We start from the raw sequence: 22,497 nt of genomic DNA, 5'->3' as shown, positions 1-22,497 counted from the left end.
TTCTCCATCAAAGCTTTAAAGCTGTACAAACAATGGCTTAAAGTTTATCCGAGTGCACTTACCAAAGCAACCCAGGGTTTATCCGAGACCTGCACTCGCCACAATTGTCTGAAGCTTATTTGTGTGTACCCGCCACAATCGTCTGAAGCTTATCTGTGTGCACCCGCCCTAAATCCAAAGCTTATCCGGGTGCTCCCGCCACGGCCCCACCAATACTTGGCCCCACTCAGGTCTGCCCACCTACAGTGGACCTTGCAGACCGGACAAACAGTTTTGCCTAGCGCCTAACAATTTCGCCTAGCGCCAAATAATTCTACCTAGCGCCAAATAATCTCTTAGCGCCAAATAATTCTGCCTAGCGCCGGATAATCTCTTAGCGCCGGGTAATCTCTTAGCGCCGGGTAATCTTCGGCTAAACAATACACAAATCTACCACCATTGTACCAAAGATGTGGGCCCCTAAGAATAATAACCCCGCCATTTCGGCACCAGCAAATTTACATTTTCAGCTTGCACTTCGCGACGACGACTCCGAAGAAGAAATTAGAGCTGGAACACGCCGCGGAAGACGACGCCAGCCCTCCAAGAAAAAGAACCACAGGCCAATCCAACACTTTAAGGTGCCAAGCCAGGCCATTTCTTCCACATCAACCTCGCCAATTTTCCATCTCAAACCTGAAGACGACGACTCCGGTGGCGGTTGCGAAGAGCCTAACGACGACAACTCCGGCGACGAAAGTGACGAATACCCGGACGTCGATCACACCCAAGCGCTTCTCAATTACGTAACCCACCGACTCGAAGAGCTAATTGCTGAGCGCGTAATCGAGGAGCAACCTAAGGAACTACTTGAAGAGTCTTCCGACAATATTTTCGATTGCAACATGGCCGCTCAAGAGGAGCAGCAAGAATCGCGTCAGCAGTATGCTTTCGTCGACGGCAGTTTTGCGGAGCTAGCTCAGGACTTGGCCAACCACCTCAATGTTGGCGACGAAGTCCAGTCTATTCTTGAGAAGGACGAGAAGGATCAGCAAGATGAGGTGCTCAAGAAGCTCATCATCGCATCTACTTCTCTACACTCGGTTCCCGAGAGAGAGTTTACTGCTAACTACAACCTGCTGATCTACCTGGTCTTGCAATCTGATCACGTCGGCATGTTCCTCCCCCGAGTTTGCGACAATCTCATGAAGCCCGTCACCTCTTCGCCAGTTCACGGCCCTGCACTCGCTCTCCAGGCACTCACCACCATCTTCAATCTGCTTCAGCAAGAGAACGAGCAAAACTACGAGTTGCGCTTCAACGTCCTCATGGCAATCTTGCGATTCATCAAGTTGAATAGCATGTACGACAATCTTAAGAAGGCCTTACCTAACATCAAAGAGTGGCTAAAGCAGTGGGAGACTGACGACGAGGATCAGCGAAAGCTATTCCTCGAGATGGCGGAGGTAGCTCATGATGCAGGCGATGACGAGTGAGTTACAATTTCGCATAGTTTTACTTGGTCAATTGCTAATCTTGTACCTTGGATAGGGCTTCCTACCAGCATGTCCTCAGTGCTCTACGCACATTCGATGAAGAAGACGTTAAGTCAGAGGAGGCCCAGCAATTTGCCCTCCGTGCTTTAAAGACGGCACTTCTATCTCCTACCCACAACGACTTCCAAGACCTTCTTGCCGTCCCCGCGATTCAAGCGCTCTCTGACTCCCACCCTCTCTACTTCGAACTACTCACAATCTTCGCCGAGAAGGATCTAGAGGACTACAAAGACTTCAACGACGAGCACGAGGGCTTCATTGAGAAGGAACACCTTGACGGAGACAGACTTCATCGCAAGATCCGACTGCTCACCTTTGCGAGCTTAGCAGCTAGCACCCCCAACCGCGAGATCCCTTACGAGAACATCGCCAAGGCCCTTCAGATTCCCATCGAGGAGGTGGAGATGTGGACGATCGATGTAATTCGTGCCGGCCTAGTCGAAGGAAAGTTGTCGCAGCAGAAGAAGCACTTCCTGGTCCACCAGACATTCTACCGAGTATTCGGCGAGAAGCAATGGCGCGAGGTCGGCGACCGTCTCGATGGCTGGCGAACCCTGATCGCTAATGTGATCGCTAACCTACGCCGAGAGCAAGCCAACGCCGATGCGCATAAGAAACGCGAGGCAGAAGAACTCGAGCGACGCCTAGCGAGCGCGGGTATTAGTGGCGGTAACCAGTCAGGTGCTGGTGGTGGACGCCGAGGAGGTGGCAACCATAGCGAGCGAGCGCCTCGCAGAGAGCGAACTGAGGATGATGATTAGACGAAGGCATATTCTCTTCTCTCGACGTTTCCGTCTTTGGATTGTCTGCATCAGGTATGGTCTACGGCGTCTTACGGATTTGCAGGGCGAGAGTTTTAATTCGGTTGCGAATGATTTCCAGGTTTAATACGCGGTGGTCGGAGGCTAGCTACGTGGCGATGCATTCATCTCGTCGCGATCGGTTGCGGTTTACGTTGCATTATGTTGAAGCTCCAGGTTTGCAGGAGGGAGGAGTGGAATGTCACATGGCCCAAGTATAGATGATGAGGATTGGCCCCCCCGCGTTACTTCACGACTTGTATTTAGAGGATACAGAAAAGTTGCCTGGGAATGCGTTGCGCATCGCATTTTAATCGCAAGAGTTCATCAACAGATGTCTTGCTTGTGCTTCTTTCTATCTTATAGAAAATCGCTACTCGCCCTCGTAGATTATGCAACCCAGACAGACCCTTGGCTGTCTCTGCATTTACCTATATATCCCCTAATTCTTCATAGTCCGTTATCATTCATAATCGTATCTCTTTTCTCTCTCTCTCTATAATAACAATAATGGGATGGAAATGCCTAGATTCTATATTATCCGGAATAACTACCCCTTTCCCTTCGTTTGAAATCTACCTCCCCGCCGTCACGGCTCACAAGCCTACCTAACGTAGTAATAAAGCTTCGCTTTACGACCAGCTCTAGCTAGCTAACTAAATATAGCCTGCTCAATTCAGACTCAGAGGTGGAGGCGCTTCTCGATCTCCTTCTGGGTAATCGCGAAGACTTCGTCCGGCTTCAGACGAGCGTCGACCTTGACAACGCGATCCTGCTTCTCGAAGTAATCGACTACGGGCATGCTGGTATCGATAAAGGTGCGGAAGCGCTTGCGGATGGACTCGGCGTTGTCGTCCTCGCGACCAGACGTCTTGCCGCGCTCTAGCAGCCGGCGCTCCATCTCGGCCTCGGGGCAGTCGTAGAACAGCACGAAGCGCGCGGGCACGACCGCCTCCTCGAATTTAAGCGCCTGGTCGAGCTTGCGCGGGAACCCGTCGATCAGGAACTTGCCCTTCTTGCGGCCTTGGGCGGCGGCGTCGGTCGAGGTCGAGGTCTCGTCGAGGATCTGGCGCATGGCGGCTTCGAGCAGGGCGATTGTTACTTCCATGGGCACGATCAGGCCGTTCCGGATGTGGTGCCGGATCAGGTCGCCGAACTCGCTGTCGGGGCGGTTCTGCTCGGCGCGCAGGAGGTCGCCGGCGGAGAGGTGGGCGAAGCCGTAGCGGGCGACTAGGCGCTCGCATTGGGTGCCTTTGCCGGCGCCGGGGCCGCCGAGGACGAATATGACGGTGACGTCGTCGGGGGAGAAGACGGGGGTGGTGCGGTCTTTGAGGGTGTCGATGGTGGACATTTTGAATAGGTTGGTTGGCTTTGCCTTTGTCTATCTATCTCTTGCTTGGCTGGTTTGTTTTCTAATCGGTAGGTATTTGTTTGATAGGTCTAGTTCTAGGGAGGAACGAATGGAGGAGTAGGAGGAAGAGAAGAAGACGAAGGAAAAAAGGAGCAAGAAAAAAGGGGGGTTTGTTTACCGGGTGAAGCTATGCTATGTTGGCATAGTGGAATCTCATGTGTGTGTGTGTGAATGAATGAGTGGTACAGGCTTAATTTCTTGATATGTCCCGCATTTTGATACTTGGTACTTGGGTACCTGTTCATCTATTGGCCAGCTGGGCGGGAACAGGGATACACATGATAAGTTCATGCGAGCCCCTCGTTATTTGCACCCGTTATCGATTGCAACCTCGAGTATTCCGTAATAAGGTAAACTTCGCCAAACCGTTATTACTCGGACCCTATGTAAATCAGGTCTATACTATATGTATGTATTAAGGCGAGTAGGTATAACGGGGCTACCCGAATCACTAACCGCCATTTCCCCCATTTAGGACAGACCCTCTTTGTGGGACAGGTTTACACCAAAACCGCTACCTTTTCAACCTCGAATAATACTACGTATATCGATGCTATAGACTTGAGATTAGATTCATTTGGTAGACAATTGATTTGCGTTCATGATTATATAACCTAGGTAGTTATGTCTATATATTGGTTAACCATACTGTGATTACCTAAAATAAATAGCCGTATATCTTATTAGATTAAGTTGATGTTGCTTTGCAATATTTTCTCTTATTTCTCGTCACTTCAAATACAGCTTTTTTCTCAGGTACTTAGCTGATATCTCATATATTCCGTCGTAGTAGACGGAGATGAGCTTAACTTATACGTATCAAATTAGTGATCGAAGAAGCTTCCTCTAATCATGGTATTTCCTATTTTCCTTCTCTACCCATCTTATACAGTCAACTTCTCTCACTCAGCCTTAAACGAAAGCATTGTGCTTAGTGAATCATGTACGTATGTATGTATGTTGGCAGACCGGAAACCCATCCACGCCCAATCGATAATCATACATATAATATACCATATGATCTATCAACTTTGACATAGTCTTTGCCGAATAAATCCAATAAGGCTGTAAGGATGCCACTACTGCAACCTCCTCACCGGTGTATTCCTATAACACGACTCGTCAATATAATACCACACAGCCTAACCACAACATAAAAAAATGAAAAAACTCACCTGCTCGCGGCCTTAGCCCTTACCAACATAACATACCCCGCGGTCCCCAGGCCGATGATAGCAAGGAACGGCCAGAACTTCACCGTGTTGTTCGAGCCTCTTGGGGGCTGCGTGCTGTACGTTCGAAACCGGAAGGGCGACGCAGGCCGCACCAGTAGCCGCCGCGCGCACGCCGTAGCACCACCACCTGCCATTGGATAAACCCGTAGGCCAAAAAGTAATTTGGGGGCCGTCTCCTTTTTTTTTCGTGTGCGAAGATTTTGCTCAGATATGAATTGACCCCCACAGCCTTGCTGCACTTGAGATTTCGGTATGCGCCCACGGTGGTGATAGGTAGGTAGGTAGGTAGGTACGCTGTGACTTCGCAAGTGGTTACATAGGTAGGCCAGAGCAAGGCTTGATTGATGATGCTGGAGCTTATAAGCTTGGAGAAGCTTTTGGAAACGGCCCACCTATGAACTGATGATGATATACGGCTGGTCAGCAGCTGGCAGCACTTGGATATATGGAGATACAAGAGTTCAAGTTCAAGTCTACTTAACTAGCTACTTTCACATTTCCATTGATACCTCATAGCCACCGCCTTTATGAGCATGGATCTATATATTGCTTACCTACATCCTATGAAAGTAGATCATCATTCCCCAGTACGAGGTCTACCAAATATATAATTATCGTACCTCCAATCTCAACAACCGCTCGGAGAATACAACCCGATTAATAAACCCAAGACCCAGAGCACGACCGCTCGTCACTTGTTCCTCTCACCCCGAGCCAACTGCGCCATCCGGGAGAGCTTTCTCCGTACTCCTACTAGGCCCAGATGTGTAGCCAGCCCTGCGGCTCTGCAATAAGTAACCCTTGCTTATTTGTTGCAGAACGTTGTGCGTCCATAGTATTGTACCGACATAGCCACGGAGAGGGTCTCATTGCTACGACCTACATATCACGAGAGCCTACCTGCTAAATATCTGACGTGTATATATCTGACGCGTATGTAGGTCCATTCATGCATACCTACCCCAGGGTGCCATGCGTTAGCGAGTAGTATGTATGTATTATTATAGACATCTCACCGAAAACGAAAGCAATTTGAGAGGAAGTAGTTTGTTGAACTGATATCTCGTTGTTCAAGAAAAAAAAAAGCTATGCACATTGTAGCAGGTAATTATGATGTATGTAAAAGTTGCTTGTTCCATCCCCGAGGTATATTCCAAGTTCGCCGGTATCCAAAAATTCATACACAACCCACAACCCACACCCTCCCTCTCCCCAATCATATCACCTCGAGGACGCCGCCTCGTCGTTGGGTCAGTTTGATTCGTCGGTTTTCCTACGTTCCTGCATGATAGAACATAGAACATAGCGCGTGATAAGTAATAGGTAGGTAGGTGGGAATCCAAACTTGGATCGATGTGACCCGTTTCCAGCTCAGCTGAACAAAAGAAATTAAGTATATCCAAATAATAGTTTAGTTATTTTTTATTTTTATTTTTAGTTTCCTTCCCATATCGCACCCATTTTACCGCGGGTGGCTGAAACTCGTCTGTGCTGGCGGCGGGCTCTTGACAACGGCATCATTATACGCGCCGGGGATAGGTACGGCATCGTATTGTACCTCGCCAGGTGCAACTGGGCCGTGCTCGTTGAAATTGGAGTTGAAGCTGGGTCCAGGCGCGGTGGGTGTTGTAGGTGTTCGGAATGCACCCTGGCTCGTCTTGGGGGTGGCGGAGGGAGCCTTGCTGGGAGGAGCCTGCAGCTTAAATGGCTTCTCGGCGCTCTTGGGTTGGCTCGCAAAGGAGGATTGTGGCTCGGCCATCTGCGCTCCCGGCGTGAACGCGGGTCCTTCCGAGATATCCCCAAGAGACTTGTAAGCCGAAGGAGGGAAGCGCGGCGACATGGCGTACTGCGAGAATGATGGGGACTTGGGGCCGAATCCTGGGGTGTTGGGGGCTGATTGCGATCGGAGCTGGGCTAGGTATAGGTCGGATCGAGCGCGGTCTCGCAGGTCCATCGACTTGGCTAGACGTCGCTTGGTGTAGTACCGGTAGAAGACGACACTGTAGAGGATGATGGTAATGACGTCGATTACGATCTCGATGATGATGCAGATCAGGGCCCAATTCTAAGGAGATTATTAGCTATATGATCAAGTAATTGGATAAATTTATCCAGGCGCTCACCTGAAGTCTGCAAACAAGTTCGTAGTCAACCTTTTGCGAGAAGAGGTCGGCACGTTGGTTCTGGACACATGCCCATCCCCACAGGTCCTTGTTGCCGCTGTTGTTCCTTGTGAATTGCAAGACACCTGCAGCGGCAGCCCATAGAATCACGGAGACGATGAACCAGCCAACTGCGAACAACGTGTAGTATACACCAACTTTCTCCGCGCGGTGGTGACCTCCTCGGCAGTACCCGACGAAGATGAGGATGCAGATGAGGAGATTGGTGCAGGAGACAGCTAACACGAGTATTTGCGGCCACGTGCTCGTGCCTGTCGCCCATGGAGGCAGGCCGTTTTGTGCTGGTAGACTCTTGGTCGCGTGGAAGATAGCGAAGGATGAAGAAAGCATAGCTAGAATAATGGCACTGCAGCTGAAGCTGACACCTCGGAGTGCGAACTTGGCCATCCGCACTTTCGTCTTAAGACCCTGCACTGGGTGTTAGTCTAGATTCTTACACACTCGATCGTAATTCAACCTACCAAGTCTCGTGCTTGCTCTTTCTCCGTGTCCTTCTCCCGCTTCTCTAGCATCTCTTCTTCCATGAATGTCGGACTTAAGGGGTTCTCAAATTTCCTCCCTGGCGTACCTGGTACCTTCATGGCACTCTTTAGGGGCGACTTTGGTGTCATTGGCATGTTTATTACGTGGCTCGACTCGTCTCCGATATATCCAAATCCAACATCAGCCGGTTGAGCGTGAGCTACATGTGATCTATCGTCTCTTCTAAACGGCGTATCTGGTTGCTCCACCGGCGAGTATACTGTAGTAGCTTCCGCGAATCTTGGTGTCCTTGGTGGTTTGCCCAGTGACGATGTGGTAGATGTGGAGCCGGTAGAGGAAGATCGCGAGGGAGCCAGCTTAAGGGCGGAAGGCCGCCTCTTTTCGTCTTGCGGCGCCATTTGGCTATAGTGTGTGTATATGATGAGGAAGAAAAGTGAAATAATAAAAGAACAAGACTCAGTCTATGTGTACAGGCTACTATATGCTCGTGATACCCTTAGGAATAGGACCAAAAAAAGGACCAAAATGTATGTGGCTTAAAGAGAGGAATGGATTAATACGAGAATGAATTGGAAGAGACCAGCTATCGAAGGAAAAGTATTTCAGAGTTGGATAGCTGGGAAGGTGGGTGGTTTTGAGTAGGCGCCGCTGCGATATCTTGTCACCTCATTCGACCTTTTTCTTGGAATATTCTGCATGGGATAGTTAGTCGATGGGGCTACATAAAATGCAATGGGATCGCTCACGATGGACCGGGGGGTAGGAATAGACCGAATGCAAGTCTCTGATAGGGTGGCTAGAGTGAACCCCAATATCCAAGTTGTACGATTATGAAAATAGACGCCCGCAGGCCGTAGTCTAACGCTGAGCACTTGCTGGGTTGTATCGGAATTACCAGATCAACGTGTCAACGTCGATTTAAAATCCAACGGGACAAGTCACAGGCTTCTGATTACCGTCTTTCTCACACGGATAAGAAAGCGTCTGGGTAAAAACGAAACGAAGAGGGTAAAGAGGTATACCGAGAAAAAGGCTGAGTATATGAGTGAGAAGAGGGAATTGTTGGTCCTATGCTGGGGAAATGATACAATGGTATCTAGAGCCGACAATACTTTCGCTACCACGGCTATACAGGTATGGGATAAGCATGAAGGAGTCTCTCGCACCTACATCTATCACCAAAGAGGTACATTAACCCATGGTTAACCACATGTCCATGTACATCATTTACTGCAGTACAGGTATTAGACTGGGCAATCCCTCTTTGTGAGCAAGAGTCTCTTGGGTGCAGACCTGGACCGTAATTGGATGCACCCGGCATACCAAAGTGCCCACTACGAATGAGGTTGAAGAAAAGACTTGTTAATACCAGGGGTCCCTACCCAGTCGAGCGCAAAAGACGGGGAGAATGGGATGTGGTTGGATGCGTGGGACTAGCCGGCGCGAATCTTCCTAGGCGCTTTCATCGACCCCAGTCGACGATCTACCGATTTGATAGGCAGATAGCATCCCTGACAAGACCCGTGCCCAGATACAAGGTAGAAAGTATAGCCAATCAGAAGCTGAAGAGACGTGATACCGCACGACACTATGCATGGGATTAGGTTGTGCCTGGGCGGTAAACTCCTACCCACCATGTTGAGCAACAGGAAACGACCGGCCCCGTTCGGACTTTGAGCCCGAGTCCCTATTGCTTATTATCCTCGCGCTCACTTTTGTCACCGCAGATATGTAATGGGGATGTAATGAGAAGGATTCCGGACCGTAACACCTCAGACCTTGATCGTAAGACGAAGCGCAAATGTTTATAAGAGCTCCTGAGAACTCTGAAGTCCGCCGGCTAGATGCAACGAATAGTCCATCATATATGTTCCCTTTTTTAGCACAGAGAATAATGACTCGACTGCGGACTCGGCCAATTTGAGGAAAATAATCGGCAAGGTGATTGTCGTGCTAAAATGTAACCCAAGCACCAAAAAAACCTGCCCCCCACCCCTCCCGGTCCCTTTACCATGATCGGTTGCACGGACAGGCGGGAATGGAGGCCAATTTCTGACGAATCTGCATGCCATCGTGGTACTGGACCAATATAGCTCTTATTTGATAATTTATTAAACAAAATAAGACTGTCTTGCTGCCAAGGATATAAAGGCTATTTTTAGCGCTTTGGTTCTCATGGCCAATGAGGCGGCGCACTGTCGTGTGGGTTATATCGCCTTGAAAGTAATATACCTAGTAGTTCTGCTATATCGATGTTGCTAAACCACACGTGAACGAGGATGCTTTCATTAATATGCCCCTAATGTTGCTCTGAAAACTATGATATAATTCAATGACGCTATGTAACTTACATCAGACAGGATATCATGGTAGGGCTGCATATATGAATATATTCCTGCAGACTGTAGTTTGAATCTTGGTTGCTAGTTACCTTAGTGCCGACATAGTGACATTGACCTACTGGAGGCTTATAATGGCCTCTCTATGAACGTTCGTCTAAGAATAGTCTTTGTCGAACGACGAGGAAATGATCGTCTCGGGGCTTTGACGGCTCATGAGAATTGAGCTCAATATTGGATAAAATATACCCTACAGTAACGATGATACCACGGCTGATGCTTGGATGATTACTAAATTCAACGGGTTCCGGATTGACACGATGCTGAACTGCTGCTGCTGCTTGACTTGTAATGAGAGGAAACCGATTATTGCGCTAACCTAGAAATTCAAACTCATTAGCCGTACCTACATATTGGTATATAAACACGTGACCTAACCTCTTTAATTGCAAGTAGCAGGAAGTAACGGTTTAACAAGAACAAGACAGTTAGAGAGATCTGCCAGGTCTTACCGTCCTCCACAGTTTCCATTTCTTGTAGGTTAGTACGGAATAAAGTCAGGTACGTCAAATTTTGTACCTAGGTACCTTACCTACCAAATTTGCCCCTCATTCTTTATCTTATCGCCGCTTGGGAGAAGACTCATACACAACTTTCGAAAAAATCCCAAACTCCACGCCTAAACGTCATTTCGTACAGTCGTTAGATTTCACTTAACCTCGAGCACCCGTTTACATACAGGAGCCAGCGAAAGAGCACATAGATAAAGGCACAAACCAAACAACACATATATCACAATGTCCGCGCCCGACAGGTTTGGCAACGACATCGAGTCCGACTCCGATTCGGGCAACGAGTCACCCATCAACGATGGGGCCGACGATGGCGCTGAGGAGTTAGATCAGAAACCCCTCAAGTCAGCTATGAAGAAATCCCCCTCAGGTCCCTCGCCTCCGATTGAGCGTCCTCCTCTCCCTCCCCAAACAGACGCCAAAGACCTCGATCTCCAATCACTAACCCCGCTTACACCTGAGATCATCGCGCGACAAGCCACTATCAACATTGGTACCATCGGTCACGTCGCTCACGGCAAGTCGACCGTTGTGAAGGCCATATCAGGTGTCCAGACTGTCCGTTTCAAGAACGAGTTGATCCGAAACATCACCATCAAGCTGGGATATGCGAATGCCAAGATCTACAAGTGCGATAACCCTGAGTGCCCTAGGCCTGGATGTTATCGAAGCTACAAGAGTGAGAAGGAGGTAGACCCCCCTTGCGAGCGTGAAGGATGCAGCGGTACATACAGACTTCTACGCCATGTCTCGTACGTTTATTAATTGTCCTAATTACCTTTTTATGTTACTGACGATGTCTAGCTTTGTGGATTGCCCTGGTCACGATATTCTCATGAGTACTATGTTGTCTGGAGCTGCGGTGATGGACGCCGCTCTATTACTGATTGCTGGAAATGAAACTGTACCTCAGCCTCAAACTTCTGAACATTTGGCAGCTATCGAAATTATGAAGCTTGATAAGATCATCATCCTTCAGAACAAGGTCGACCTTATGCGAGAAGAGGCCGCCCAACAACATTACCAGTCTATCCTGAAGTTCGTCCGTGGTACTCCTGCCGCCAAATCGCCCATCATTCCTATCTCTGCGCAACTGAAGTTCAACATCGACGCTATCAACGAGGCCATTGTAAACACCATCCCTGTACCACCCAGAGATTTCACTCAAGAGCCTCACATGATGGTTATTCGATCCTTCGACGTCAACAAGCCTGGTGCCGAAATTGAAGAGTTAAAGGGTGGTGTTGCAGGTGGCAGTATTCTGCACGGTGTGTTGAAGCTCGGTGACGAGATTGAAATCAGACCTGGTATTGTGACTCGAGACGATAAGGGTGCACTCCAGTGCAAGCCTATCTGCAGTCGTATCGTCTCTCTTAACTCAGAGTTCAACGATCTGAAATATGCCGTCCCCGGTGGTCTCATTGGTGTTGGCACGCGCATTGACCCTACTCTTTGCAGAGCTGATCGTTTGGTTGGATTCGTTCTCGGCCTCAAGGGACGTCTTCCCGCCATCTACAGTGAGATTGAAGTCAACTTCTACCTCTTAAAGAGGCTGCTAGGTGTCCGCACAGCAGACGGCAAGCAAGCAAAGGTGGCTAAATTAACCAAGAATGAAGTCCTCATGGTAAACATTGGATCCACCTCAACTGGTGCCAAGGTTGCCGCCATTAAGCAAGATGCCGCTAAGCTATCCCTGACCAGCCCTGCCTGCACAAACCTTGGAGAGAAGATCGCTCTTAGCCGAAGAATCGAGAAGCACTGGCGTCTCATTGGATGGGCTACCATCACAGCGTAAGTTCCTACCCTGGTATACTGAATGTTGGTTGCGTCAACTAACCTATCTAAAGTGGTATCACATTGGAACCTACCGAATCGTGAAGTCTAGGCTAAGTATAAATTTCTTGACGAAGCGTATCCGATAAGCTATAATTCTGAGGGGTGGGTAAAGGGGAAATGAGTAGGTATTCCTAAGTACGGCGACCAATGTCAGGGACACGGCTCAAGCGCTTCATAAAGGTAAGAGATGCCTTAGTCTGTCTGAAGCTACTAGGGCTAAAGGGGATGTCCCTAAGAAGGCTATGTATTTAGACGATGATGACGAAGCAAAAGGAGATAAAGGCGTACCTGAATACGGATCTGTTGCACTTTACGTCCTGGCCCTTTTTGCAGAGACCGTAGTCTCCGGTGGCTTTTGTCAATCTATAGGCGCCTAACGGAAAAAAGGAATATAAAAACCTATAGCCATCCGATTATCCAACCCACCACTTCGCGAGGCTTAGGTCCTTCAGCATGTGATATAATGTAATAAATGTAAACAAGCCAAAGGTGGCATAGACGGTAAAACACTACATATTATTGTATCTTAAAGATATATGACAGTGGACAACGGTGTTTTGACGCTACGGAGGATTTACAGGGCGAAACCCGTCCAAATATTATCTCTCTTCACAAGGTCGATAATGCTATAGAATTAGATTCCCCAAGTATGTAAAGTAAGATAAATTATTATAATAGTACTAAAGAGAGGTTACTTGTAAGTGAGACTCATTCTATTTTACTAGTAATGGCTTTATGAACTTAATATAGAAATTACCTGTCCCTGGGCAGTACTTCTGCTATAGCATATAAGAGATGATCAAAGAATGACGATCAAGGAGGTATTTTATAGTCCCTAGTTACCCTTATACTATGTTTTGGTTTCATATAACTAACTAATATTTTAACACTCTGATAGATGCTATAAGGAGACCAAGTTGGCTGCTGAGTTGTCTATGTTAGGCAACCTTCACCGTATCTAGGGCCGAGAACTCACCCCCCTTGGACGTACTTCTAGGGATGCTATATGTATAATGATAGCATATATCGATTTTCACTTCATCCCGGAAAGGAGTTACGACATAGACTAAAATATAAAACTGAGCATTGAGGCTAGGTAGTTAGTCGTAAGGTACTTCTTGCTAGCAACATATCTATACTTTATACTACTAATAACGAACCATCAAGACTAGAACACGATACCTAGCGCAACAAAGGCGAATTGCACATCTAGGTAGTATACCTATAGGGCGTCGCTTATCACTATTAGGAGCCGAGCACTAAGATACCGTTTTGCTGGGACATAAGCCCAACGCAGTCATTAGTATTACTATGTTGACCCATTTTCCTATTTCCTAGTTTTCCGAGCATGCTTCACAAGGTTTTCTATCACGCCCTCGAACGCCTCGCGATCGCCAATCTTCTCGTCCGTTCGTTTCTTCCAATACTCCAGCACATCATTCGCCAAGACCTCCATGTCTTGCAATTTCTTCACGTGCTGCCGGAGTTCCTTGTCCGTCATGCCGCTTAGAGCCTCGTCTGTGGTTGTGCAGAGCTGCTTCGCGGAAACCAAATCCAGGTCGGGTGCTTCAGGTGGACCTTTTTGCCGTTTCGATGCGGACCTGGGCTTCTCCTTGCCTTGGGAATCTACTGATACCGAGGAATTGTTATCAGTGTCTGGCTTCCTGAGCCTGGAGACGGAGCGAGACTCTGATGATGTGCGTAGCGAGCCGGTTGAAGTGACACGATGGATGGATGGTAGCACAAGTTTCTTTTGCTTGGAGGCAGGTAATATCTCGTCCAGATCCACTGGTACGCCGAGGGAAACTAAGAATAGGCGCCGTATGCGAGACCGGATCCAATCAGGGGGTTGAAGAGGTGGCGGTGCTGCCAATTGCGACCAGAGAGAGGCGCTTCTAGGGTTGAAGAATATTGGGTTGTCCTTTGGTGGCGACGGTAAAGCTGGGAGCTCTTGTATTTCGGGAGAGAACAATGCATCTAGGTATGGTTCTGTTGCAACTATGATATCTTCTGAGTCAAGCCCATCAAGGTCTAATATTGGCTGACAGAGAATATAGTTAGCATAAATATACGACTACCTAGAGAGGGACCTAAACATACAAATGAGGGTATTGCGGCCTGAGGCTGAGGGACCGGTATGGGAGCCGGTCCTTCTGCCTCGGCCGTCTGAAAGCCATCGTCGAAGTCGCCAAAATCAGCATCTTCATCACCCTCTTCAAACTCGTCAAAGTCGTCGCCAAAGTCACCAAAGTCATCAACGTCATCGCCATCAGCATCCTCTTGACTAACACTTCCCGTTGATTTTGCTGCTGACGATTTCCTCCGTCGATGGGTCGATGGTGACTTAAGTGATGGGGCTACAGTCGCGTTATCTACGAGGGCAAGGGTCAATCGCGCTGGGGAGCTTAGGAGGACTTGGCTGCCGTACCAGTTGCTTCCTTGGTGGTATCAAGCGAGGAGGGTGTCGGACTTGCCTCGCTAGTACCGTCAGGTTTCCGAATAAAGTCTGGTTCGGCATCCGCACGATGAAGATGTTCGCTATAGCGACGAGTTGAAGAACCAGGGGTATCCGCTGATTCGTCAACCACCGTCTTTGGAATTGGATGACCCCCTGGCGTCACAGGTCTGTCTGGAGAGACGGATTCTGGCTTCTTCTCGTGGATGATAGCAATCTCATCTGGTTCGGCATCCTCTGTGCGCTTACTGTAAGCTTCCGTACCCGGGACTTCACCGTAAGACGGTTCATCGTCTACTTTTTCGACTCGTGTCCGTGGTACCGGAGAGGTAGCCCCGGGACTATTCCTCGGGGAGGATTGAGCATCGGAGAAGTGCTCGTCGGAATCGGAGGAGGCTAAATTGGACCAATTGTTAGCTTATTGAGGGAATTGTAAGGGGTACACTACAGCATACCAAGCTCACGAGCACCTGGATCTTCTATACCTTTTCTCTCGGGAGCCTCGAGGCTAGATGACCTCCGCTCTCTAGACATGGCAAAGAACTTCTAGGTGGTATGCCGGGGGTGGTGTCACTTGGTTTGAGAAAGTTGACAGGCCTATAATATAATATCTAGTAGAAAGTTGCGGTCCCTTTTGAACAGCCGTTGGCTGGTTTGAGGGGTACTGTATAACAAATCGACCAGATGTAGGGCCAGATAGGTCGATGGCTCGTGGTTACTGATCTTAGGAAAGGCTGTATGATCGATTTAAAGATGTGCGAGGCCAGAAAACTAAGCCTCCTATTGTTCTGGCTCTTATGTGAGGTAATCGTAGAGATCGAGACTTCAGGTCAGGGATCGGAAACACATGTTTCCTGGTTGGGCAGGCGGCGGAGAGCGGACAGGGCTGGCAGGTCAGTTGGTATTGGCATACATCGTAAGAGACCTAAACTGATTAGATAAGGGAGCCTAGAACTCCTGTGGCTTGGCCTAGTAAGTGGCCTAGTCAGTACGGATTACCTAAAGCTAATACCTAGGTACATGAGTACGTACCTATGGAAGGTACCTCTGTGTACCTCCAGGCTCACACTGCACAGTGAAGGCTGAGATCCACATGTGGTTAGTGAATGCCCTGAGGTAGGTGGTACATGCTTACAGTACTACCTAAAGAGGTAGTCGCGTCGAACTTTACCACCTTGGAAGCTTGTCGCGCAAAAAAAGTGGTCGGTCTGTGATGCATCACCAAGTCACCAAGGCAAACTGTAAGTAAAAACAAACTACTATTTTCACAGTTGTATTGCACAAATTGGGGTTTTTATATACGTACTAACCATTCCAAAAAAGGATTAAGATATATTTTCATCTTCGACGTTTATCATCATCGTCAACCTTGCGCTGCCCTTACGGTTTACCCAGCGAATCACCAAACGCCGAAACCCCCAGCCTTTTCTGTGCTTGCGGCTTGGGGAGGAGTGCAGATTTATAAACACGGCTGAGATTAGACGAACCTACATCACATTCCAATAGCTAGATCGGATATAACACAACATATAGCACATTCCTTCCTTACAAACACCGTCCCACCATGTCGCTCTTCGGCAATTCGAGCTCAGGAGGGCAATCCAACAACAATGCCACCACTTCCAGTGCACCACCTGCTGGCGGTTTGTTTGGCTCATCAACCCCTACTACTTCGGCTTCGACCAATCTCTTTGGTAGTTCAACCACCGGCACACCTGCCTTCTCTTTCGGAAACCTAGGTGGTGGGAACAATAGCGCTGCTGCTAGTTCATCGGGACCTACTTCTGGTGCCTTCGGAAACACGGCTACGAAGCCAGGAGAACAAAAGCCATTATTTGGGCAAACGACGGGAAATAGCGCACCGGGATCTACTCCTACGTTGGGTGGTGGTAGCTCTGGGATGTTTAGTGGCAGCTCCCAGACACCTCCCTCTAACACTGGCATCTTTGGTGGTGCTGCGAAGCCTGCGCAATCTACGAATCTATTTGGAAATCCAGCCTCAACAACACCGACGTCGACTAGTACCGCCCCAGCATCAGCATCGATGACAGCAGGGTCTTCTAGCACCCCTACCTCGGCTCCCGGGCTCTTTGGTAACCTTACCGGCGGTGGCAGTGGTCTTTTCAACAACGCCAACACAAGCACTACCCCGACTAGTAACGCCCCCGGTTCTGGTTCGCTATCGACACCTACAAAAGCCATGTTTTCCCTGAACTCAACAACTCCTGCGGGCGCGCCTCCGACGAAGCCTGCTAACCTCTTTCCGAGTGCTGCGGGTCAACAACCCTTTCCATCTACCCAGCAAGGAGACAAGAAGGAAACACAAGGTAGCTCTTTGTTTGCAAACACGGCCAGCTCCTCCCAGACTGGTACCGCGGCGAGCAAGCCATCATCCTCTACCCCAGGCGGACTCTTTGCCAATGCCGGTCAAAGCTCAGCCCAAGCCTCAAACATCTTTGGGGCTTCGAAACCTGCTGATGGTTCTTCCGCCTCAAATTTATTCGGCGCGAAGCCTACCACTGCACAAGGCGGCGGAGCGGCACCTGCAGCCAACCCGCTATTTGGACAGCAACCTTCAAAGCCTGCCGAGGCATCCTCAACCAAGCCCGCAAATCCACTCTTTGGGGGGTCAAGTACTACACCAGCAGCAGCAGCAAGCTCATCTTCGTTATTTGATAAAAAACCTGCATCATCTGCAGCAGCTACTACATCGGCAGCTCCTGCTTCAGCATTTCCGAGCCTTACCAAGCCCTCGGGCACTACCTCTGCCCTCGAGCCAGCTAAGACACAGGCGGTTTCTTTGTTTAATCTGGGGAAGCCAGCATCCGGTACCGGAACTACTGAACAAGCTAAACCTACATCTGGTCTCTTTGGTAATGCTGCCTCTACTCCAGCAGCAGGAGCAGCAAACGCCACGTCAGCCGCAGGAACAACAGCTTCTGCCACTTCGGCCTCAACCGCTACCGCAACGGCAGCCCCAACAAGCTCTCTGTTCGGCGCCGCGTCAAAAGCTGCTACATCGTCTGATAACACAGCAACACAATCTACTACGGCAGCCAGTAACGCATTGGGAGCATCGACCGCTGGTCCTACCTCATCCATGGCGCGGCTAAAGAACAAGACAATGGATGAGATCATCACTCGGTGGGCTACTGATCTCTCAAAATACCAAAAAGAGTTCAAAGAGCAAGCATCCCAAGTGGCCCAGTGGGATCGTCTTCTGGTTGAGAACGGGGAGAGGATCCAAAAGCTCTATTTGGAGACGTTTGAGGCCGAAAAAGGTAGTCGTGAGATCGAACGACAGCTCGTCGGCATCGAGAGTCAGCAGGAAGAGCTCGAATCTTGGTTAGATAGATACGAGGGTGAGGTGGATTCGATATTTGCCAAACAGATTGGACATGGAGATCAGCTTGCGGGACCTGATCAGGAGCGCGAAAAGACATACAAGCTGGCCGAGAAAATTACCGAAAAGTTGGATGATATGGGCCGTGACTTGTCCAAGATGATCAAGGAGATTAACGACATTTCCGGCACATTGAGCAAGGGCAACAAACCAGATGACCCGGTAAGTATTTTGCATAAACCACACAAAAAAAATTATGTATTGACTAACCCCCTTTTTCTATAGCTGAGCCAGATCGTCCGAGTCCTCAACAGTCACCTTGCTCAACTTCAGTGGATAGACACTAACGCTGCTGCGCTTCAGGCCAAGGTCGCAGCCGCACAAAAGGAGCGCAGCACAATCGGCAACCATTACGGTGGCCCAGAACAAGATAATGTGGACAGCTTCTATAGGTCCTACATGGGACGTCGATAAGCCCAAGGTTTCTTTAATAATTACTAGACTACCGAGGAGGAATTTGAGAAATCCTTGTTAGGGGGAAGTTTGGTGTAGGAGTTTAGGGAACCATACACGAAAATTCGAGAATTCGTAGATGATGACATGCACTAGGATAAGGGAGACCTTCAATCGGGCAGGTATGCCGTGACAAGAGCGAGAGTTAATTCTCAAGATAGCAACAAGAGCACGCTGTACATAGGTGTAGCGGCTGTATTTATGTACACTAGGACATGGCAAATGCGATGGCTGAAGAACAAATCTAGGGTTTTAAATTGTTTCTAGTGACACCGCAAAGACTCACGCGCAGATGCTAGACATCATAACGAGCGGAGCTTCAGCATTCCTCCTCTTTACGTGCTAATACTAATACATCTAGTTGTGTTCGCCGCCTTGGTCCTTGGTCAACTCGTCGCTATAGCGAAGGCATATCTATCAGTACATATTGCCGATATAGCAAATCCCGCAGGGGAAAATGTTCTAACTAGGTAAACTGGATAGACTTACATGTGGTCGGACAGCTTCTGGAGGTGGTCCTGCTGCTCGCGGAGCTTCTTGCGCAGCTCGAGGAGCTTCTCCTTCTCGCGCTGGCGGATCGCGTAATCCTCGTTAGCCTTTTCGCGCTTCTGGAAGGCGTCACTGTTTTTGGGGGGAGTCTTTGTTAGTCTTCTTTATTATATTCTCTAGTTTTTTATCTATCCCCCATAGTCCCTGACTTCCGAGCGGGTTTTCTCCATTGCTCTAGCGAGCTAGGAGATACCGGCATCTCGGGACACCAAATTCCAGCTTTTTGGAACGGGATTGGCGGGGTTTAGGTATTGGATATTTCGGAATAGGTGGATGGATATGCGACGTACCTTTGACCGGCTAAGCTGCCTGCCGTTTTCGGGGCGCCGGTGTCGCCTGCTGCCATGGCGCGGACGGTCGTCGTGAATGCGCGGCGGGAGAGGCCTCGAGACGGGATCTTGGTCAGAGTCTGGCGGTACATTTTGGGGGGTTTTGGGGGGGGTTTTGAGGAGGATTCTCAAAGATGTCGCTCGCTGGATTGGGGGATAACGTTTAGTATTTGAATTGCCTTATTTTGCCTTACAAGTAAATCACGGGATGGAGGGTGTAGAAAGCTAGTACCTTAGGTATTTAATTAGTTTGCTGTTGTTGTATGTGGTGTGGTTGATGATTGATGAGGCACTTCCAAAATTTGGAGGTTCAATTGGAGCTTAGCTTATGAAGTCAATGGTAGGTAATGGCTGAATGAGGTTCCAACCTCGGCGGAAGAACACGGGGTGCACGGACGCAAACGGAGCGGAACTCTCCTAAGACCGTCCTTTACCTCAGTGCTTAGGGTACAACGTCTATGTAGTGTATACCTGCTCAGGCCATACATAGCATCATTAGCGACCACTGATCACGCAAAAATCCAGCGGACCGGAATAGTTTAGGGTCATCTGATATAATGAAAATTCCGTAGGCTGCCTACTACCGTAATAGATTTGCCGCGTATCATTATTAGGAGAGGTATGAAAGCCTATGGGATTTCTTCCCTATTTATATTGGTCTTGTATCGTTTGGATGATTTATAAATATGTCTTTAAAAATCTTACGAGAATAATACGCAGTTTCGACTACTACATATGCGTACTAACAGCTCGTGTTAATACGAATTTTATATTTTCGTCGAGGCTGAGCATGCCGTATTGCATGAAAAAAAATTATACCTACGCATAATCGACCGTAGGCAAATTTGTTATGCAATAACGTCTAAATTTGGCATGATAACTCTCAGCTATGCCAGACGCGAGAAAAGAATGGGGCTAAGTATCGTGAGGCTCTGGTTTGGCATGATATCTTCCAGGAGTTAGAGGAGCATAATATTTTCACCGGTTCCTGGCCCCGCAAGGGAAAGATACTTGGCAATGCATGGGTTTCATTCCCCTCCAAGAAGAAATCAAGTCGGTGACGTTTTTAACAAATCGACTCTTTTCCTTCCCTACTCTTGATTCTTGATTTCTAGGTCAACTTCGCATTGACGATAGTTGAAATGGATCAGACAAATGAGAGGCCAAGTTCCCGTGGTGGCTGGCGCGGGTGTGGCCCCGAATCAGAAAACGAGATGCAGCACTGTGCATATGTGTGAGCTATTTGGGCTGCATATGTTGACGTAGGCTGAAATTCTTTTCCCCCTTATCGCCCAGTAGCGGCCGTGGTAGGTTGGTAATTCGGACAAAGAATGTAATGGCTCGTGCTTCGAGTAGCCTCGAATTACCTAGGTCTCATCTCCCAAGGGTAATTGGCTAACTCGAGTGTAGACCCTTTCTTGGTGACTATTGAGACATAGAACAAGATTTAATGAAGGGTCACTCCAATACCCTTTTTATTGCGGGTGCCACCGGACGGAGGGGGTACGATAAAAGGGAAGATTATATGAGCAAAATAAAACTTGGATAACCTCATAAATGCTTGCCTTAGGTCATCCTATATCATTTGAGGCTTGACAGCTTGTTGGGTGTCTATGAAGAATGCCTCATGTACTGGTACAAGCACGAGACGAAATTTAATTGTTTCCTCAAGTACGTGGGGTACGAGTTCAAGTCTTCTTTGATAGTATTAAAACTGACGTAGGAGACCTACCTAGACAAGGGAGGGAAAGGAATTGAGCTTCTACACTAGCAACAGGGACATTTGAACTAAGTTTTTTATGAATGACATGTAATTGGTAAGTACATCGGGCATATGAAGAAGGCACATGACAACCACGTGAGGCGTAACTTCTTCAAGTCACAAAGGTGGTTTAAAAAAATGGAAGGTGAAATGGAAGAGTCAGGAGTGCCTTACCAGATTCAATCTACGCCTCGATACTATCAGGGTTGTGTATAGTGTACGCAGTTGTATGCAATGTCATGCCCACAACATAAGGTAGTTTACCTATGTACCCAACTATGTATATAGGTACTTATGATATGTAATGATGCCAGTCGTTCAGTCATTTAAAGGACGAAAGGACGGAGGTACCGAAATATTTCGATTTGAGGATAACCCCTTTCAAGCCTTGTTCTATTATCAAATGATCCGCTGTCTATTGCCCGTTGCCAAGTTTACAAGCTTATGGCTCTGCTGGTTCAGGTCCAGTTAGGCTCTACGTAGACGGAACCGGTGCTACCAGTTAGAATTACCTAGGTAGGTTAGGTACCTACAATTAGTGGAGGCGTTACCTATACATACAGCCCTGGGGGAGAAGAGATATGGATGTAGGCAGGCATGTACAATACTTTAGGTTAGGTAACTCGAGTAGGTATGTACAGTACAAGTACATATACATATGTGCCTAAGGATTTTAGAATGTACCTGAGGTTACTATTACCTTTCCCCCCTCCCCACGCGCGCACTGGGCACACCCGCCTCTGAGCCCGTCACCCTCTTTCTCCTTCACCTCAGGCTCCCTCTGTCTACCAACAAAACCAAACTGCTGCACATCCGCCGACACAAAAACTCTCCCAAAACTTTTTGCATCTCATAAACCTCCCAAATCCAACAACCACCAACTTATTCTATTCTCCGTCCTCGCACTTTCTCTCTAGTGCATCTTCCACTACAGGTCGTTCCTTGACAACCAAACCTCGAAATAATAAACAGAAGGTACGTTGACCCTTATCCCATCCATCTCCTATCCTTTAAAAATAAAAATCCCCTTTCTTTTGCACTTGCGGTCATGTTCCTTGGCCTACCCTGATTCCCGCCTTACACTTTCGTCATCGCCCACATCACGACCGCCTCCTTCTTGTCGGCCGTACATACAACAGCAAATTTATCAAC

General features: G+C 48.4%; 8 protein-coding genes across 8 annotated transcripts; 3 read left to right on the top strand and 5 right to left on the bottom strand.

Moving 5' to 3' along the window:
* Nucleotides 1–449: 449 nt before the first annotated feature.
* Nucleotides 450–2,415, top strand: F5Y00DRAFT_267717 (PCI-domain-containing protein; the record flags this gene model as incomplete). Its single annotated transcript, XM_048012115.1, has 2 exons — nt 450–1,471; nt 1,531–2,415. 2 exons carry the CDS (start codon nt 450–452, stop codon nt 2,294–2,296), a joined length of 1,788 nt encoding a protein of 595 aa, XP_047867455.1. The 3' UTR covers nt 2,297–2,415.
* A 512-nt stretch (nt 2,416–2,927) lies between these two features.
* On the bottom strand, nt 2,928–3,916 carry F5Y00DRAFT_12014 (uridylate kinase). The gene has a single exon (XM_048004032.1). It carries the CDS (start codon nt 3,684–3,686, stop codon nt 3,018–3,020), a length of 669 nt encoding a protein of 222 aa, XP_047867454.1. The 5' UTR covers nt 3,687–3,916; the 3' UTR covers nt 2,928–3,017.
* A 428-nt stretch (nt 3,917–4,344) lies between these two features.
* Nucleotides 4,345–5,338, bottom strand: F5Y00DRAFT_229994 (uncharacterized protein). Its single transcript, XM_048006843.1, has 2 exons — nt 4,922–5,338; nt 4,345–4,853 (listed from the first exon to the last, which is right to left on the bottom strand). The coding sequence occupies exons 1-2, from the start codon at nt 5,113–5,115 to the stop codon at nt 4,826–4,828; spliced, it is 222 nt and encodes a 73-aa protein (XP_047867453.1). The 5' UTR covers nt 5,116–5,338; the 3' UTR covers nt 4,345–4,825.
* A 1,105-nt stretch (nt 5,339–6,443) lies between these two features.
* Nucleotides 6,444–8,045, bottom strand: F5Y00DRAFT_259526 (uncharacterized protein; the record flags this gene model as incomplete). Its single annotated transcript, XM_048010892.1, has 3 exons — nt 6,444–7,046; nt 7,105–7,572; nt 7,626–8,045. 3 exons carry the CDS (start codon nt 8,043–8,045, stop codon nt 6,444–6,446), a joined length of 1,491 nt encoding a protein of 496 aa, XP_047867452.1.
* Nucleotides 8,046–10,627: 2,582 nt separating this feature from the next.
* Nucleotides 10,628–12,830, top strand: F5Y00DRAFT_229992 (eukaryotic translation initiation factor 2 subunit gamma). The gene is made up of 3 exons (XM_048006842.1): nt 10,628–11,310; nt 11,363–12,349; nt 12,406–12,830. Exons 1-3 carry the CDS (start codon nt 10,784–10,786, stop codon nt 12,434–12,436), a joined length of 1,545 nt encoding a protein of 514 aa, XP_047867451.1. The 5' UTR covers nt 10,628–10,783; the 3' UTR covers nt 12,437–12,830.
* A 667-nt stretch (nt 12,831–13,497) lies between these two features.
* On the bottom strand, nt 13,498–16,022 carry F5Y00DRAFT_229991 (uncharacterized protein). The gene is made up of 5 exons (XM_048006841.1): nt 15,895–16,022; nt 15,305–15,774; nt 14,823–15,245; nt 14,495–14,766; nt 13,498–14,435 (listed from the first exon to the last, which is right to left on the bottom strand). Exons 2-5 carry the CDS (start codon nt 15,381–15,383, stop codon nt 13,722–13,724), a joined length of 1,488 nt encoding a protein of 495 aa, XP_047867450.1. The 5' UTR covers nt 15,384–15,774; nt 15,895–16,022; the 3' UTR covers nt 13,498–13,721.
* Nucleotides 16,023–16,413: 391 nt separating this feature from the next.
* On the top strand, nt 16,414–18,666 carry F5Y00DRAFT_259523 (Nsp1-like C-terminal region-domain-containing protein; the record flags this gene model as incomplete). The annotated part of the gene is made up of 2 exons (XM_048010891.1): nt 16,414–18,414; nt 18,478–18,666. 2 exons carry the CDS (start codon nt 16,414–16,416, stop codon nt 18,664–18,666), a joined length of 2,190 nt encoding a protein of 729 aa, XP_047867449.1.
* A 413-nt stretch (nt 18,667–19,079) lies between these two features.
* On the bottom strand, nt 19,080–19,838 carry F5Y00DRAFT_229985 (mitochondrial ATPase inhibitor, IATP-domain-containing protein). The gene is made up of 2 exons (XM_048006840.1): nt 19,545–19,838; nt 19,080–19,326 (listed from the first exon to the last, which is right to left on the bottom strand). The coding sequence occupies exons 1-2, from the start codon at nt 19,673–19,675 to the stop codon at nt 19,191–19,193; spliced, it is 267 nt and encodes an 88-aa protein (XP_047867448.1). The 5' UTR covers nt 19,676–19,838; the 3' UTR covers nt 19,080–19,190.
* Between the last annotated feature and the right edge of the window lie 2,659 nt (nt 19,839–22,497).

Source organism: Daldinia vernicosa, assembly GCF_022497035.1.
Source record: "Daldinia vernicosa strain CBS 139.73 unplaced genomic scaffold F5Y00scaffold_10, whole genome shotgun sequence".
Lineage (NCBI taxonomy): Eukaryota > Fungi > Ascomycota > Sordariomycetes > Xylariales > Hypoxylaceae > Daldinia > Daldinia vernicosa.
This window is presented reverse-complemented; position numbering and strand designations above follow the sequence as displayed.

Coding starts and splice junctions, on each gene's coding strand:
- F5Y00DRAFT_229992 (XM_048006842.1), top strand. CDS start 10,784: ATGTCCGCGCCCGACAGGTTTGGCAACGACATCGAGTCCGACTCCGAT. Junction 11,311..11,362: donor AGACTTCTACGCCATGTCTC/GTACGTTTATTA, acceptor GACGATGTCTAG/CTTTGTGGATTGCCCTGGTC. Junction 12,350..12,405: donor GGATGGGCTACCATCACAGC/GTAAGTTCCTAC, acceptor ACCTATCTAAAG/TGGTATCACATTGGAACCTA.
- F5Y00DRAFT_229985 (XM_048006840.1), bottom strand. CDS start 19,675: ATGTACCGCCAGACTCTGACCAAGATCCCGTCTCGAGGCCTCTCCCGC. Junction 19,327..19,544: donor GGCAGCTTAGCCGGTCAAAG/GTACGTCGCATA, acceptor CCCCAAAAACAG/TGACGCCTTCCAGAAGCGCG.
- F5Y00DRAFT_12014 (XM_048004032.1), bottom strand. CDS start 3,686: ATGTCCACCATCGACACCCTCAAAGACCGCACCACCCCCGTCTTCTCC.
- F5Y00DRAFT_229994 (XM_048006843.1), bottom strand. CDS start 5,115: ATGGCAGGTGGTGGTGCTACGGCGTGCGCGCGGCGGCTACTGGTGCGG. Junction 4,854..4,921: donor AGGGCTAAGGCCGCGAGCAG/GTGAGTTTTTTC, acceptor GTCGTGTTATAG/GAATACACCGGTGAGGAGGT.
- F5Y00DRAFT_229991 (XM_048006841.1), bottom strand. CDS start 15,383: ATGTCTAGAGAGCGGAGGTCATCTAGCCTCGAGGCTCCCGAGAGAAAA. Junction 15,246..15,304: donor TCCAGGTGCTCGTGAGCTTG/GTATGCTGTAGT, acceptor GGTCCAATTTAG/CCTCCTCCGATTCCGACGAG. Junction 14,436..14,494: donor AGGCCGCAATACCCTCATTT/GTATGTTTAGGT, acceptor ATTCTCTGTCAG/CCAATATTAGACCTTGATGG.